The 18882-nt window shown below is 33.7% G+C and overlaps 1 protein-coding gene across 3 annotated transcripts in view; it reads right to left on the bottom strand.

Moving 5' to 3' along the window:
- Positions 1 to 18882, bottom strand: part of STRN3 (striatin 3) — a 65213-nt gene that overhangs the window by 5353 nt on the left and 40978 nt on the right. For 2 of the 3 annotated variants that reach the window (XM_021706441.1, XM_021706440.1), the window contains 8 exons: positions 17628 to 17768; positions 12896 to 13029; positions 11415 to 11590; positions 11189 to 11236; positions 10790 to 10911; positions 8685 to 8852; positions 6932 to 7072; positions 3633 to 3740 (listed from right to left, as the gene is read on the bottom strand). In XM_021706441.1, the coding sequence (XP_021562116.1) occupies positions 3633 to 3740; positions 6932 to 7072; positions 8685 to 8852; positions 10790 to 10911; positions 11189 to 11236; positions 11415 to 11590; positions 12896 to 13029; positions 17628 to 17768 (1038 nt within the window). The remainder of the gene's footprint in view (positions 1 to 3632; positions 3741 to 6931; positions 7073 to 8684; positions 8853 to 10789; positions 10912 to 11188; positions 11237 to 11414; positions 11591 to 12895; positions 13030 to 17627; positions 17769 to 18882) is intronic. The other variant, XM_021706442.1, reaches the window with a different exon arrangement.

Genomic DNA, 18882 nt, shown 5'->3' with positions numbered 1-18882 from the left:
CTCAAAAAAAAAAAAAAGACTGATGCTAAATGTGAACTATCGAAGCAAACCATTTAAGTTCAAATACCAACATAGCATAGTTTAAAAGTATCCTGGAGAGAAACAAAACAAAACAAGTAAACAAAAACCTACACATTAGCAACAGAATGGTTAAATTATGATATATCTAATGTATACAACATTTTAAAATGATATTTATTAGGACTTTTTGCTAACATGCAAACAAATGTTCATGATCTATTAATTTGAAAAATGAGACACACAAAAGTGTTTAAGTTCCAATATAAATACCTTTTGCATTTTATGGGCTGGGTGTGGGACTTTGCAACGCCATACAAATCACTTAACTTCTTGAAGCCTTTTAATCTCATGTGTAAAATGGGGATAATAATAATACTGTATCTACTTTATAGAGCTCTCAGAGCAAATAAATTAATATATGTCTATCAAATAGAACAATGTCTCACAGAATAAGAAATACACTACTAATCAGTAGCTCCACAAGGACAGGTCATTTTGCTTGCTTTGTTCACTAAGCATCAAGAACTGTGGCAAGAGTATGACAGATATTCAATAAATCTTGCTGGATGAATGTGGCCACAACCAATTCAGGACCTTCTTTCTCCCACTCCTCCACACCCCTCACATTCATGCTACACCCTCTCCCAGAATCACTCACTACTTAAGTCTTTCAGGCACAGTATAGGCAATTCAAATAGCTTCTGCCAAAACTTTAAAAACCCTAAAGAACTCACTGGAATAAAATTGAAAACTTTAATCCTTTAAAGTCAAGGATTTACCATATAGCAAAGTGCAACTTGATTACTCTTTCTAAACCAAGTTTGCAAACCCCTGTTCAAATGATTTTTTTTTGAGTTGGAGTCTCACTCCATCACCCAGGTTGGAGTACAGTGTCATGCTCAAGGCCACCCCAGCATAGACCTGCTAGGCTCAGGTGATCCTTCTGCCTCAGCCATCCAAGTAGATAGAACCACAAACGCATGCTACCACACCTGGCTAATTTTTTGATATATTGTAGAGACAAGGTCTCACCAAATTGCCCAGGCTGGTCTCGAACCCCTGAGCTCAGGCAGTCCTCTTGCCTCAGCCTCCCAAAATGATGGGATTATAGGCTTGAGCCATCACACCCAGCCTTTTCAAATATTTTTATGATTCCTACTGCACACAGCATAAATGAAAATTCAATATTCCTATCCTGGTTCTAAAAAGTCCTTCTTAATAAAGTCTACTTCCTTCCCCAAACTTATGTCTTTGGCTTTATCTATAAGAAACTTCTGTTCCAGCACAAGTTTGTCTACTGTGCCTCTGCTGAAAACATCCCCATATCTGGAATTTCCTACTACCTTCTTTACTTAAAAACAAACCAAAAAATCCTTACAAGTCCTAAGACAAAGCTCAAACTCCCACACTATAAAGATGCCTTTATCTAGAAGGGCTCATCGTGTGTGTGTGTGTGTGTGTGTGTGTGTGTGTGTACACACAGACACACATATGTAGCTCTATTTCCCCTAGACGAGGCCACAGAAAGCAGGAACTACATTTTATAGATGATAGTATCCAGCACAGTATAGAATACAAAATGCTGAATACATTTTTGCTATTAAAATGATTTTCTCATCTAAATATTTATTGAATCCATTCGGAGTATCAATTTCTATCATGTTTCAGATTTTAAAGTTCAATAAATATATACTATTCATTTTACAAAATAACACTCTATGAATAGCCTAGCTAGCCAGCAACAGCAGTTACGGGGATAATCTAGTTTAACACATTTAAAGAAATTACCAATTTTCAAATAACTTGTTTAAAAACATCATATCTTAAGACAATTCATCGTTAAATAAAATGAAACAGGTGAGTTTGGGGGAGGAAGAGGAGGAGGGGGGAGAGGGAGGGGAGGCAAGAGAGAGAAGTTGTTGGTCAATCTAGAAAGAACTTTTCCCATTGCTTGGAGTCTACTGCTTCAATTATCTTCACACTGAAGATAAGGTGCTAGACTAGTTAACAGAAAGAATAAGTAGAACTTGGAAATAATCTGAAAAACTATATTTTCCTTATTTCTGTAACTGAATAAAATTCTACTGACTTCTTTGTTTCTGCTAGCAAAATATCATTAATGCAACTACTAAACTTCCTGAACTTTCCCTTATAAATGTAAATCTTCAATAATAAATAAAAAGGAATATTTTTAGATTCACAAAAGGAAATTACATCTCTGCTCTTGCAAAAGAGAAAGACATTTTTAAGCATCATAAAAATGGTTCAAATGACTGATTTGATAAGGTGTTAAATTGAGAACACCTACTTGAATGGAATTTTATTTCCCATGCAATATGTAAATCTGTGATTATTCACTCTGTTCTCAACTTGTTTTATTATATTAAAAAGAATCTGTTCATGAAAGTATTATTTGAACAAAAAGATCTTTTTTTTTGAATCAGTGTCTCACTCTGTTGCCTAGGCTAGAGTGCAGTGGTTTGCTTACAGCCACCACAGCCTCAACCTGCTAGACTCAGGTGATCCTTCCACCTCAGCCTTCCAAGTAGCTGGAACTACAGGCATGCATCACCACGCCTGGCTAATGTTTTGATTTAATGTAGAGATGAGGTCTCACCATGTTGCCCAGGCTGGTCTCGAACCCTTGGGCTCAGGCAATCCTCTCACCTCTGCCTCCCAGAGTGCTGGGATTACAGGCCTGAGCTGTCACATGTGATGGAACAAAAGGATCTTAATGGAAGAATAAAGACAAAAACTTACTGCCATATCCTACATAAATCTGTAAAGGGAAACCTGTCATTTAGGTTTACTGTCTTACTTGATAACTTGTTACTCTGTAATAATGATGCAATTAACATTTAAATTTCTTATTTGGAAATCCTTCAATATCCTGACTGTTTTAGCTTCTTCTCAAAGTAGGCTTTCTAGCTGTCAGACCTTTCCTGAAAGAGAGCAAGCAATATTCTATATAATATTCCAGGGAAATGACAGATAAGAGAGAGGCCAAAAACAAAACAAAACGAAAAAACAACCCAAAACCCACACCTATGTCTATATTAAAATTTGATTTGACATCAGTACAACTGATGTATTTCCTTATAACAAGATAAATGCTATCCACTATAACAAGCTTTGATCCACTGAGAAACAGTTTTAAGGACATATTATTTAAAAAGTCAAAAACCAAAGAGAGACCTCTTCTGCCATATTTATTCATAACAGAGTAATCTAGAATAAAAAATTTCAAATAGGCTGCATGCGGTGGCTCACGCCTATAATCTCAGCACTTTGGAAGGCCAAGGCGAGAGGATTGCCTGAGCCTGCAGGTTCAAGACCAGCCTGGGCAAGTTGCTGAGACCTCATCTCTAAAATAAAGCAAAAACTTAGCCAGACATGGTGGCACGCGCCTATAGTTTCACCTACTTGGAAGGCGAAGGCAGAAGGATCACCTGAGCCAAGCAGGTCGAGGCTGTGGTGGCTGTGAGTGAGTCACTGCACTCCAGCCTAGGCAACAGAGTGAGACTCTGTTTATACCACATGTAAAAAAATGGTGTTTTTGACCACCTCAAACTTACAGTATTAATATTATGAAAATAAGACAGTTTGCTTACCCGTTTTATTGTCAAAAAATTTGATGTGTCTATCTTCATGAGCAGTTATTGTAACAGGAAGTGTGGGATGACTTACTACTCTGTTAATGTGATTACTGGATTGTAAACCTGAAAAATAAAAGAAGATAACACATTAAAATTCAAATCTTCAATTAGAAGTTGGATAATAACCTTTTTAGTCTTGCCAGAATATAAAACTCATTAAAAACTAAAACTTTTGCATAAAATAAATCTGATAGTCACAGGAGGGCTCTAGAGAGATCTATTTAAAACAAAAATAAACTAAGCTATCATGTCCTATAATATGAATGATACTAGGTTCAAGTTTAGAAAAAGTCGGAAGTATTTTAATGTAGACCCTTAATGTAGGTAGTCTAAAATCTTTAAAAGACCTGTAATGATTATTATTTTAGTAAACAGTCCATAAATGCCCATAAGCATTTAAAGAAGAAAAAAATTTGTAAGTGCTAATTAAATGTTTGCAAGGAACAACCCCCCACCTTACCCATACTGAAAAAAAAAAAACAAAAAAAAAACTGGAATGAATACTTTTTAGAAATGAGATTTTTTTTTTTTCTTTACCAGTTAGCTCTTAATTTCTGATTAGAGATGAAGGAGAACAGAGAAAGATCAAAACAAATGGAAAAAAAACCATCAAAAACATTAACAGACTTTAGAGCATCCTTCATGTATACAAAAATATATATTAAACTTAAACACATAAAAATGTGTGTTTATATATCTAAGTAGGGGAGAAAAAGAATAGGAAACACACTTTTAAAGATAATTTTGGTTTAAGATTTGACTATATACCATGTAAATATTGACATAATTATAAAACAATTATTTTTCTTTCTTTCTTAATTTCTTTCTTTTTAGAGACAGGGTCTCACTCTGTGGTACATGCAGGAGTGCTGTGGCACTATCATAGCTTACTGCGACCTCAAACACTTGGGCTCAAGCCATCCTATGCCTCAGGCTCCCAAGTTAGCTGGAACTACAGGCACATGCCACTGAGTACAGCTAAGTTTTTATTTTTTGTAGAGATGGGGTCTTGTTTTGTTGCACAAGCTGGTCTCCAACTCCTGGCCTCAAGTAATCCTCCTCTCTTGGCTCCCCCAAAGCACTGAGATTGCAAGAGTGAGCCACCAAGCTCAGTCAACAATTATTTTCTAAAAGAAATTACTTTTGTCATCAGTAGGTACAGAAAAAAGAAGAAGAAATAATTACTAGAAATTACTAAAAATTGGGGGGGAGGGAGATGGGATTAACAGTAGCAAATATCTGTCTGGGAACGGGGAAACACCCCATATCAACAGGGTGCCTGAATGAAACGCAATTGTATACCTAACCCTTAACTGTACCCCACAACTTCATAATAAAAAATAAATTATAAAAAAAAAAGAAATTACTAAAAATCAAAAATAAAATCAAACAAATTAACTGTATATCCAGCTACTGGTAAAACCACAAAGATATGAACCATTCCAAGTACCTTTAAAGCATAGTAATTAGATTGTATATCCTTAGTGATATATACCCTATGTACAAACTATACTGATGAACTATTGGAGGTAATGGTACTGAGATGATTATGTATATACAGTGGGATAAATCAAATAAGACACAATGATGATTTTGTTGAGAACCAAGATAAACCTGAATTTTAAGTAGAAGTATTTTACTTTTTAAAAAAATGCATTATTTCCTTGCTCTGTCCACTGAAAAAGGCTAAGGCAATGAACAATCCAGGAGCCACGAAGAACATGAGGATCAACTCAACAGGCAAGCACCCAGACTGTAGTCTCTCAACGCCATTTCCCAGTAAAAGAAAACACAACTCCTTAGAGAAATAGCTGATTTCAGATCTGGGGTACAAAGTCAACAGGATGAACCTAAAATATCATGTCATATCAGAAAGCAAGAAAGCTACCACCAACAAAAGGTATGTCAAAAGAACTCAGGAGCCAACCTGAATAAGCTCCAATGGCTAAAATGAAATAATCTGAGCAGCAATCAAAAGAATACCTGCAATGGACTGAAACATTGCAACATATCAAGTACATTTATATTCATGAGAAATTATAATGATACCAAAAACAATATTCAAAAGAGCCACTGGTCACCTTCAGAGGTACAAGCAAACCAACTCATTATTGTCAAAACTGATAAGGAAAGGAAAAAAAAAAAAATCAACCTTTTACTTGCCTTTCCTTAACATTAGCTCCAAGGTAACCAAATTGCTGATAAGGAGATATTCCTTTTTATAGAAATATTCTAGCTAATAAACGGAAATGGAATAACAGAATTAGAAAATCATTTTTAACAGTAAAGAAATCAGTCAAGTTCGGTGGCTTATCCTGTAATCCCAGCACTTTGGGAGGCCAAGGAGAGTGGACTGCTTGAGCCCGGGGGTTCGAGACCAACCCGGGCAAGTTGGTGAGACCTCGTCTTTACAATAATGAAAAATTAGCCAGGCATGGTAGCACACGCCTGTAGTTCTGGCTACTTGGAAGGCTGAGGCAGAAGAATCGCCGGAGCCCAGGAGGTCAGCGCTGGAGTGGCCATGAGCATGCCACTGCCCTCCAGCCTGAGAGACAGAGTGAGACTCCAACTCAAAAAAAAAAAAAAGTAAAAATGGATTCAGGCTATAATCAAGACTGAAAACATCACAAAAAGATAAACAGCCAGACAATACCTCTGATAAAAATTCACAAATTACCTATGAAGTTGACAACAAAAACATTTAAACATTAAACAGAAACACTGAATCTCAATTTGAATAAGCCTCTAGATAAGAAAATAGAAGATCATGTTAAATTATACCACAGGGATGCAATCATCAAAAAAATCCAGACCACAGGAAGACAAACTAGCCAATTTCTTCAATTAAAAAATAAAAAAAATAAAGCAAGGAAAACGAGATGGAGGAGGAATCTACGGATGAAAAAGAGAGTCAGAGTTCTATCGCCAATTAGAATGCACAGATCTTATTTAGATCTCTACTTAAACTGTAAAAAGCATATCACACATCACAAAATACTGGGCATTTATAAACAATTATTCAAGCTGGATGATAAGCAGACCAGGTTTATTATATTATCTTCTCTACTTTCACCTTCACAGTGCTTTACTCACTCCTCTTTCCCCATATATTCACCCAAGCTTTTAAGCATAATTTGAGGAAATAGCAGAAATAATAAAAATAAGTACCAATGTAACATAAAGAAACTAATTACTTTGTCATCCTAAATTCACACAGTCAAAATTCACAAATAGGAAAATTAGCTAAAACTTACCAGAATCTACCTGTGATGAAAGTATCATCAATGACTGTGATGTTTCTAAGTCATAAATTACTGCACTACCAGTGTTGAAAGCAGTCACCATATGAGCTGGATCACAGCCTATAAAGTCAATAGATGTAGGTATTCCATGCTCTGAAAGGAGCCCAAAGAAACACAGTGTAAACACAACAATGTTGAAATCTCTACTTTTCCAGTAAGGAAAAGGAATTCAAATATTTTTGAATTAAAGTTAATAATAAAAAGGAACACAAATATGCCAAGATTGTGAAATAAAAAGTAAGTGTCCTACAATTATTTTAAAAGTTTTTATTTATAACAGTCTACTGAACATGACAAAAAACAAAATAATCAAGCTCATAAAGTAGAGTAGATATATGCAAAAGTTATTTGTTATCTTACATTTTCTTCTAAGAAAGAAAAAAGTCCTAGGTCCCCCAAGTGTGTCCCTTACTGTAAAATGATAAATTAGCATTCTTGCATCATTGTTTTGGGAGACTGTTCACCAGTCAGATCTGTAAGCCTTATCAAGTAGCTCATACAAGTCAAATTTAGACCTATGAAAATGAAACTTGGACTAAGGAGACCACTGACACAGTACTTCTCCCTAAAGTGGCCTGAGCAGCAATTTCTCTCTTTAACATATTAAATTAAATTAGAAAGAACAACGCACAATTAAATGAAATCTGGAGCCAAGCAATTAATTATCTGGATGAAACAAGAAACAAATATCGAAATGAATTTTTGCCTCTAAAAGCTTGGGTAACTGAAATTTCAAATTAGAATCACTGAGATGTCAGGTGTCTAAGAGATGCACAAAACTAAGTATATACTATTCACCTATAATGTTTTAAAACAATGTATGTTTCTAACTGCAAATAAAAGATCATGATTTAAAAAAATAAAAATGACTTGAAAGACCAATAAATGTCTTCAAAAGGTAAACTGGCTCAAGCCTTCTTTAATAGGAAAGGATTTTTTTTTTTTTTTTTTTAGTTGGAGCCTCACTCAGTCGCCCAGACTGGAGTGCAGTGGCCGCTCCCGGCCACCACAGCCTTGACCTGCTGGGCTCCAGCGATCCTTCCGCCTCAGCCTTCCAAGTAGCTGGAACTACAGGCACGCGCTACCACGCCCGGGCTAATTTTTTTGATTTATTGTAGAGATGAGGTCTCACCAAGTTGCCCAGGCGGGTCTCGAACCCACGGGCTCAGGCAATTCACTCACCTGGACCTCCCAAAGCGCGGGATTACAGGCTGAGCCACTGAGCCCGGCTAGGAAAGGATTTTAAATCATGAAAGTAAACCAATTTGACTTCCCAGTTAAGCATGCAATCTCAATGCCTTTGGCTGGACCACCCAACTAGTGTGCTCAGGGTCATGGAACAAGATTTGCAGTCTTTGTGGGTAATCACCTGCAGCTGGTGAAACACCTTCTGTTGTCCCTATAAGTAGCCCCATTTGTCCCATTTGTGGAGCACCTTTTGTTGTCCCTATAAGTAGCCCCTGCTACTTACAAAGAGTTTCATTTTTTAAATGAAAACATGAAAAAAGGTCAAAAAGCAGCAAGCTACAGGATATAGTTTCAAAGTACTTCAAATAAAAGGTTATTATGAGTAAAAAGATCACCATGTTTTATAAAATTCTCTCTAAATTAGAATAAAGAAATTTTAAAAATCAATTATTTTGTCCTTTTTATCTTCCAGATTTTTTAAAAATTAGCTTTTCCCGTAGAGGCAAAATTTACTTACTCTTATCTCCATTGTAAGTGCAAATACATGGCAATTTTTCTTGTGGATTCCATAACCTAACAGTGCCATCTGCTGAACAAGATAGTAACTGATTTTTTATGCCACTATAAGCAAGACCCCAGACCGCATCTGTATGAGCAACTAAAGTGCCAGCTAGAACATTTGGCTCTGGGAAGAAACAAACAAAAAATTAGCTAAAAAAAGTTTAAAAGAAATGCTTTAACATATAAAGATACTTTACCATACAATAACGTAAAAAGAACACACAAAGGACATAAGAACCAAAGAGAATATATAGGCTATCTCTAAGTAGTGTAGTTATGGACTATTTTTATCCTTTCTTCCTATCAATATTTTTCTCTGTACTTTCACAATTTTCTGTAAGGAACATATACTTTTTGAGATACAGATATAATTTACATACCATACAACTCATTAAAGTGTATAATTCAGTGGCTTTTAGTATGTACACAGAGTTGTGCAACCATCACCACAGTCAATTTTAAGTCAATTTCATTACTCATTAGCCTCTTTCCAATTCCTCCTCCTTACCTTTCCACTGCTCTAAGCAACCATTAATCTACTGTCCACATAGATACGTCTATTCTGAATATTTTATAAAAATGGAATCATAACTATATGTGGTCTTTTGTGACTAAGTTCTTTCACGCAGTACAATGTTTTCAAGGTTTATCCATGTTGTAGCATGCATCAATACTCCATTTATTTTTAGTGCCAAATACTATTCTATTATATGGATATACTCATTCATTCATCAAGTGATGGATACCTGACAGCTAATAACATTGAGCATCGTCTGTCAGACAGTCCTGTTTTTCTAGTAACAGTAAACTGTAAATATTTCTTATCTTCACCACAATTCTCACAGTTTCCAACCTCCCTCTTTGTCCTTTTTATTTAATACACACATGTTGCCTACATTTGCCAGGCACAGTAGTAAGCACTATGTCTAGAAATAAGACTTAGTTTAATGGCAAAAATAGACATTAAACAAATAAACAAGGGATGGGGTGTATGATTACAAATTATGATAAATGATAGGAAGATAGACTACTATGAGTATCAAGGGGAACTTTTGTTAGATATGTAGTCGGGAAAGGTCTATCTGAAAGAGTGACGTTTATGCCAAAATCCGAAGGATTATGGAATGTAAATTATATCTCAATAAAGCAGTAATAAAAAATGTACACAAGAGTTGCTCACCATCACTGTATCTAGTCAGCACAACTTATCAATAAATCTTGCTTATTCTACCGTACTTTTCCAATATATCTTAAAACGAATTCTCTAACTGCTCTGCTACCAGTACTCTAATTTTGGCAACTTTAACTGTCACCTAGTTCACTTATATTATAAGCAGCCTCCTAATTGTTATTTCTCTTTCCACTCATCCCACCCCCAATTTAATCTTCACAAAAGTTACAGTCACCTTCTGAAACCTTACATTTATCAGGTCACTGGCTTAATTTTTGCCGTTAAGACCAAATCTTATTTCTAGTTATAGTGTTTACTACTATGCCTGGCAAATGTAGGCAACGTGTGTGTTAAATAAAAAGGAAAGAATTCATAAACATTTTAATTTTCTATGATTACAAACAATGCCCTTATAAATGTATCTGAATACATGGGCAGGTAGATATTTCTACTTAAAAGCTCCATTTGTAAGTCAAAGGAGGTTTTTTTTTCATGTTAAAATTATGGTTTGGTCTCCAAAAAGTGTAATGATTTATACCCTTAACATCTCTATTTACTTCCACTGTCTTTCACTTAATATATTTTTGAACTACAGAAGCTATTTCTTAAGTTTAAAAGTTTGTTACTTAAATTATATTTTGTTTCCTTCTTCTCTTTGTAACTACTACTATAATTAACATGTTAATTAACATAGATTTTTATTTGGATGACACAGAGAAGTATCAATTCACAAGTTTCCTAATTTTTATCTTTAATAAAGCATATTACTAGCAAATAGGATAACTAATGAGGAAATTGATATGTTTAAACAACTTTGAAATCATATTTGAGGTATTTACTTCTGCCACCTCCATTCACTTAAAAAAATAGATTATGATCCTTTTACTTACCATATGTGTCATATGGATCCACATTAGGACTAGGCATATTCCACCACTGGATGGTTGCATCAATACCACCACTAAAACACTGTTCTCCATTAGAACTAATAGCTAATGACAGAACAGGGCCACTATTATAGGAAGAGAGGAAAAAAATTACTTAGAAATCATAAGAAGAAACTCAAATTCCCATTCTCTCAATTTCTGAATTTATGTAATATCTAAAGGTGAACATGTACATTTGAACACTATTGTAATTCATAGTCTCACAATTATTCAACAGCTATTATTCAATTAACATGTCTTTTCTAATATAAACAAACAGAAAATTACAAGCACTGAGGGTTGATACATAATATTTAATAATAACTATGGTTGTTAATTAAATACTAATTTAATAAAACTTACATGTGGGCCCTAAATGTGTAGATAGGCTCTACATCTAAAGAGGCACTCCTAAAAGAGGGGAAAAAAGGGTGGGAGAAGAGAAGGCAATTAAATAAGCATAAATTACTGATTAAGATTAAGGAGTCATTAGTTAGATCAAATGTGTACATTAAAAATATGCAATAGGAATGATTACTGATATTAGCAAAATTGGAAGAAAAAAGCCAAGCTAACATAAAATACTTGCTTTTTGGCAGGAACTGTTTTCTGCAGGTTCCAAAGTTTCAGGGTATGGTCCTCAGAGGCAGTTACCAGCACAGGTTCTACAGGATGAAAAGCTAATGCCCGTACTCCATCAAAATGGCTACGTAGTGTATACTTGGGGTTCCATGTCTTTCGAAAGGCATCTTTATTGGCAGGCAACTAAAAAGAAAGAGTGCAATATTTAGTTGTAAAAGTAGCAAACTGGTAGGCATGTGGAGTTTTTGTTAGTTTCATTTTGGTGTGCTTAATATATTTATTCAAAATTGTTTGGCCAAAATGTCCACTGGAAATTTAAAGGACCTTAAAAACTTTATAACAAATTTTTATCATTTCATAAGAACCCAGAAGAATCATTTCTTTAGCTTTACAAATACCTAGATCAAATGAAGAGTTCCTTAATCTGTTTTTACCTAATCCTCAAGCTAAAACCAAAGCTCCTAATAAATGTCAGATGAGAACAAAATAGCTACCATTGCTGCAATACTCTATGTGAAAAAATTTACATAAAATATTACCAAACACCCAAGGGGACAGTATTGACAGTAAAGCAGTCATTTAGGAAATTTATTAGCATGTGAATTTTTTTATAGGCAGCAAGTTAAGGTATTTTCTAAAAGTCTGAACTAAGAATATTTTCATAATTCTTGATATTGACAGAGATTAATCTTTTTCCTTTACTTCTCCATCTATAAAGGAGGCTGTGGAAACACTTATCAAGCAGTCAGAAGTCTACTAGAATTTTGTTGCTTATGTACTTAAAAAAAATTAATGAGAATAATTTTTCAAGCCCACCAAGGGCTATATCCATAAAGCTTATCAAACAAGTATAAAATGTAGGAAAAAAAGAATCTGTTTTAAAAGGGAAAAAAATGGTTTGCTAAAAAATTGCAATTAATGTAAAAATCTAAGCAAGTATAGTTAACTCTCAATTGAGTATTAAACGTCTAGAAAAAATTAAACCCAAGACAAGTTTCACCTCTAACACTGGCCTTCCCATCCCTTCCATCATCTCCCCATCCCTCAACTGAAGAAGTATTCAGGACATGATGCAAACTAACTTAAACATTATTCTCAAGAAAATAAAAATTCAAAAATAAAATGTGCTTTTTAAGAAATACTCTGAAGGCAAATAGGTGATTCAAGTTATCTATTTTTTTCTTGTTAACACCAAACTATGGCTTAATTTGAGATAATTGAGAGTTGACTACTCAAGATGCACTTATCAACCAATATGTTGTTAATGTAATCATCCCAAACTTCTAGCTAATCCACCAAAATACCTAAGAAAAATTTAAACACCACAAAGAAAATAGTTATAAAAGAAAAACTACATGTCACTTCAAATCAACACATTGACACACTTAAACTTATCTTTTCCATGCACCTTGACATTAAGTCTAAGTGATTCCAAAAAATGAGCCTTCTATTAAATCATTAAAAAATTAAAAATAAAACTGCACTTACATCATAACTATAGTCTGCATCATTTGTTACCGTCAAGTCTGCAAGGTCTCCAAGGCCCAGTACACTTAACAAAACATCATCAGAACCCATAATAAATGACTTGCCTCCTCCAGATGGAAACGTTATTGGTTCAGCTATAAAGAACAAAACCGCTTCTTAAATGCTGAAAAATCATACAGTACAAGACAATATTGTGGGGGAAATTTAAGCACTTAACAGTTACAATATTCAGTAATATAATTAATTTTTCTTTTCCCACTTTCACTCAAAAAAAAAAAAACCCTATTACTGAGCAGTACTAAACTAACGTGTTGGAATCATAACACAGTAATCAGCCACAAATCAAATATGCACTAATTATGTTTGTTATTTTGGAGTGGGAGGTGGTACAACAAAAGCTTTGTCTAAATTTCTTATCACTTCAGTACAAAGAGGACAAATTTGATTAAATAATGGAGTTAAATATATTTCAGCTATTCATGGGGGAAAACCTCTACCATCAACCTCAGAGTAGCACACACAGTATTTTTAAAACATTAATAAGTTGCTAAGTCCTTTTGATTTCTAAAGAAGTGCTAGGCATTCTAGTCTCTGATAAAAACAAATATAAATATCCAAATGTAAGTGCTTTCCAAACAGGCTGCTATATAGTATATCAGTTCACTTTACAAAGCCTTAATTATTCAGAATCCTTTAGTAATACATCAGTGGTCTAAGAAAAAGGCAGTTCTACTATCAAAAATGGCAGTTTCTTTTCTGTAAAAAGTTAATCTATGTGATCTTCACAACACCTTCCAACGTTAAAGCTTTGACTATGATATTATTTGAATGTCCCATTTAGTTATCATAACACTTCTAAAATGAAGCAACTAATCTTTATTGACTAATGATCTGCCATTTCAATTTCAAACTAAACTGAGGTAAAAGCTTTGCTTAGTTTCTCATCTGTACAATGTGCATTATTGTAGCTTTCCATGTTAATATTAGCAAGTCTAATTACACTAAAATGTATCTTTTTCTCTATACATACTATTGATATTCACCAACTGAACTCTACCATAATGGAATAAATAACTACCATTACCTAAATTTTTGCTGTAATAGTTACAGTTTAAGCAGTAACCTTCTATATCATTTCAAATGCATGCTTTAAAAGCAAAATTTTAACACAAAATGCAAGGAAGAAATACTCAAGTCATCATAATATAAAACAACTCAATAAATCAAAACACTTAAAATTTATAGGTAAATTTAAGAGGAAAATACTATACAAAAACTCAAACTGATTATCAATTTTGAAAATTCCTATGAAAAATGATTATATAAATTGATTATATAAATCTAATATGCTATAGGAAACACAAGTATAATAAAATAAGACAGTAATCAACTAATATTTTTCTAAATAATTCTGAGAAGATTCAATTCATATATACAATGACAAAAGTAAAACTCATCTATATTTAGACTATCTTATTTTATCCTATCAAAGTAAACTATATAATTTGACTCAAAGAGAGTCCCAAAATGAAGCTGTGATTCTGCAACTAATCTAGAATTAATCCAAAAGCAACTGACAGAAAATATATACACACAGGGACACTAATTAGTACTTCAGGAATCTTTCAATGATTACACTTACTGAATCTGAACAATCTGTAGCATTAATCTTTCCTATCAATATCTAGTATACAGTTATTGGTAAGGCCAGAATCAGCTAAGAACTATAAAATCAATAGTTTAAAATTGTTTCAGAACAATTATACAGTCATTAGATAATATTTACTCAAAGCATTTTTCTCTAGAAAAAATAATTATTTTTCTTCTTTAAGTTCATACTTTGTTTTTGAAGAAAAGTTAGAACAAATGTCAGTTATTCCCATTCACAAATACACAAATATCCACTGACATAAGTCTCAAAAGCCCAATAACATAACTTTAAAAACATAAATTATTTTGTATCATTACATAATCTTTTTGCAGGAATAGCCGATCAGTCCTGTGAAGGCATGTGAAGGGAAGTGTCTGGACAACAATATCTTTATTAAAGTTTTAGATTAATTATATTTAATAAAAAATTAGTATTATGCTCATTTCTATTTAATAATATGACTACATTTCTGTTCTCTTCTCTTTCTAAACATACATTTATTTGTATATAACAATCTCTTCTGTTTACTCAGCATTTACATATATATGTGCAAAACAATTTTAAGCTATAATTTCTTTCCATATTATCCATTGCTATGACATATGGTAATCACAGTAGACACTCATTCGTTTGCCATTATTTCCTTGCAGAGGGAATTAATTTCTATCCTACAAATACATTTTATTACTGTTAATATAAGTATTACCTATCGTACATGGTTATATAAGCATAAAAATGGCATTAGTAATTCAAAGAAAAAAGTATTATTAACATAAGTAGTTTTTAATTTAATGATGGAAATTATAACACTTTTTATTAGGTAGCCTAAGAGATTTTCATTAAAAATAAGAATACTAGAATCTACAAAATGGGATCCTCTAACAAGGTCCTTTTCGTACTTCTACATAATTAATCTTCCTTTTTGATGGACAACTACTGTAGCTCACACATCAAACTCTTCCTTTCTCCTCCAATTTTATCAAACCTAAAGAACACAGTCTAGTAACTGATTCCATTTAAGTCAGTGGCAACATGTTACATCTTAAATCTTTATTATTTTATATTAATCAATATTTTATCTTAAATCTTTATTAACAATAGTCTGAAATGTCAAAATATCTCCCAGAAAACAGACACTTGTTGTTTATAAAATGAGGTATGATATGGACTTTAAAAAGAAAGCATTAAGTCTGAGTTACCTCTGAAAATGGGAGATTATTAATTCTAATGTTGCCTCAAATCTCTTTGTCAAACTCAAATCTCTTTAATAACAGATTCTAGTAAGATTTACCCTTTGAAAGGGTAAAGAAGTTCACAATTACCAAATCTTCCCCTTGCCCTCCTCCCATCTTTAGGAAAAAGACCAATGACTCACATTTTTTCTTTAAAACACACACATACACATAAACAAACACACAAAGAGAGCTCCAAATTGGTTTTTTTGTGTGTAGAGTGGGCACTGACGGGCTTGGGCTTTTTCTGTAAGTTGTTGGTTTGAAACATTTAAGAGTGCATGCTGCTAACATGGTTTTGCCTCAAACTGCAGGTTAAATGTCCAACATGAATTACAAAAATGTTGGCAAGTTGTACTATGCATTATTTGGCAAAATAGATCAAAAGCTATGCAACTAAATGCATAAAATGAAAAATAACGAAGTTGGTATGTAAATTTTTAAAAATACTTCTAAAGTAAAACAGGAATATAGCTCAATAGTGGAAATGAAGTCTAGAAAAATTAACAGACACTATTTTATTTTCATTCATTTTTGCCCTGGTCTTATTATTTTAGTGATTTTTTTAAAAAGGTGAATGGTAAAGCTAAGGTAAATGGTAAATTAAGGTGTGAGAAAAAAATACAAAAGTATTTAACTTTAAATGTAAGAAAAATGTGCCGCTGGGTATGGTGGCTCAAGCCTGTAAACCCAGCACTTTGGGAGGCCGAGGTGAGAGGACTGCCTGAGCTCAGGGGCTTGAGACCAGCCTGGACAACTTGGTGAGACCTTGTCTCTACAATAAATCAAAAAATAAGCCAGGAGTAGTAGTGTGCACCTGTAGTTCCAGCAACTTGGAAGGCTGAGGCGGAAGGATCACCTGAGCCCAGCAGGTGGAGGCTGCGGTGGCCGTGAGTGTCCTGCTGCATTCCAGCCTAGGCGACAGAGTGAGACTCCAATTCAAAAAAAAATAAAATGTGCTATAAAAGAAATCTTAAAAGGAAACAAGATGCTTTAGAAAATTTTCAACTGGGGCACCAAACAAATCCCCTCACACAGGAAAGGCAGATCATCAATGAAATTCAATCTATATGCCAAATTACTATATGATGAATTATCTTATATATACAAAAGTGTATCTCAAACATAGTAATCTTTGGTTAAAAACTCAGATTCACTGCTTAGAATTATAACTATCTAGACCTAAAATTATAACTTTTTCAAGTATATCTACATATCTCTGGTTAAAATCAATTTTGGAAAAAATGTTTATTTAAGTAGTTCTTTCATTTCCTACACATTTCTGAAAGGTAATTTTTGGAAAATTCATTACTAGCTAGTATATACTTGCTATCAAAGTTAAATTATGAAGTTGCCTTATTCTAAAATAATCACATTAGGTAACAGTGAATCTACTTTTAGAAGTAACATATATGTAAAGTTCCAAGCACAATGTCTGTACTTGTAGTTGTTTTCAGTAAGTGGTAGCTGTTATTAGTTGCTAAATTTAAAAAATAAGACAAAAGGAATAAACAGTTTTTTCCATATGTATTAAAGTTTATTTTTCTAAATTACTATTTTCTTTTGTTACTAGATCTGTAAGTTAACGTAAGATTTAAGAAAGGTACTCTCAACTGACCTATGACGGAAACAATTCCACTTAACATCAAAAACAAAAAATAAAGTAATAGAAGCCAAAAATTTCAAAGTTCCTGAGACAATTACATCCAGAGCTTGCCCAACCCCTTCTCTGAAGATCATATAAAATGACCATCAGCATTTTAAGCAGCAGTAAATTTGCAATATTAAGGTGTGACTTGGAGTTAAGGCCTTCTGCAATGTAAATAAACAGGGTAGCTAAATTCTGTACCTTCCTCTGCTCTTGCACCTTCATGATCAGTCATTCTAGTAGAGGCTGACCTAGACTGATTAATGATTCCTGAAGGGATGTGGGGCAGCTCATCATCTCCCAGATCTGCTATCATGTCGTAGAGTTTTGTCCTGTTGGCCCCTGTAAATTAATGTCAGCAGTAGAGGTTCATTTAATGGCTACCGCTTGACCTGCCAGTAGCCTTTAAAACCAATTTATTAACAAAACAGATTATTAAGAAGCTCTAGTTATTAAAATATCAGATAATTAAAGATGTTTTCAATTTTCCAAACCATTCCCCAAAACAAATTGACTTTAACTATTTAAAATATTAATATATACATATATACATGTGTGTGTGTATATATATATGTGTATATATATATATATATATATATATATATCTCCACTGTAAGTTTTAAACAGAAGAAGAAAAAGGAAGAGGGAGGGAGAGAGGGGAGGAAGGCAGGTGTGTAAGTTACTCAATCAAAGTTCTATAAGTTCACAGACACAGAAGGTATCATTTAAAAAAAAAAGGAAAATTTTAGTGTTGAAAGTTAATGCCTACTAGCAGAAAGACTACAAGGGTTTTTCAACTTAATTCACTGCTTTAAAAAAGTTAACAAAGGAATAAGTACAAATTATTTTTATGAGGGTGCAACAAACAATTAACTTTACCTGGTGTTTCCATGAATATTTTTCTGCCGTGTTAGCACAAATCTACATTAATCATGTTAACAATGTTAATCGTCATTAACAAATCAACCCCAATTTCTCTCAAAATGTTTTTTTCATTTTTCCCAAATTTAAAAAATCTGATTTACTCATGTGCTTTTCGAGTTTCTCATAATGGTATGAAAAGTCAGCACTGTCATAGCCCATAAATTCAAAGGGAGAATTTCAGCTGCTACTTAAATTCAGGCTAAAATATGTAAAACTCAAAAGCTTCTGCAGTATTGTAAAATATTCTTTAACTTTGAACTTCAGAAATGGCAGAATCATCTATTTTGAGTCAAGTTTGTTTTTTTTTTGTTTTGTTTTTTTTTGAGTTGGAGTCTCACTCTCGCCCAAGACTGGAGTACAGTGGCCGCTCCCAGCCACCGCAGCCTCAACCTGCTGGGCTCCAGCAATCCTTCCGCCTCAGCCTTCCAAGTAGCCGGAACTACAGGCATGCGCCACCACGCCCGGCTGATTTTTTTTTTTTTGATTTATTGTAGAGATGAGGTCTCGCTGCCCAGGCGCGTCTCGAACCCGC

Source organism: Carlito syrichta, unplaced genomic scaffold, assembly GCF_000164805.1.
Source record: "Carlito syrichta isolate Samal-C Ts95f unplaced genomic scaffold, Tarsius_syrichta-2.0.1 Scaffold315592, whole genome shotgun sequence".
In the NCBI taxonomy this organism is placed as follows: Eukaryota; Metazoa; Chordata; class Mammalia; order Primates; family Tarsiidae; genus Carlito; species Carlito syrichta.
Note: the sequence above shows the minus strand (reverse complement) of the source record. Positions and strands in the feature narration are given on the sequence as shown.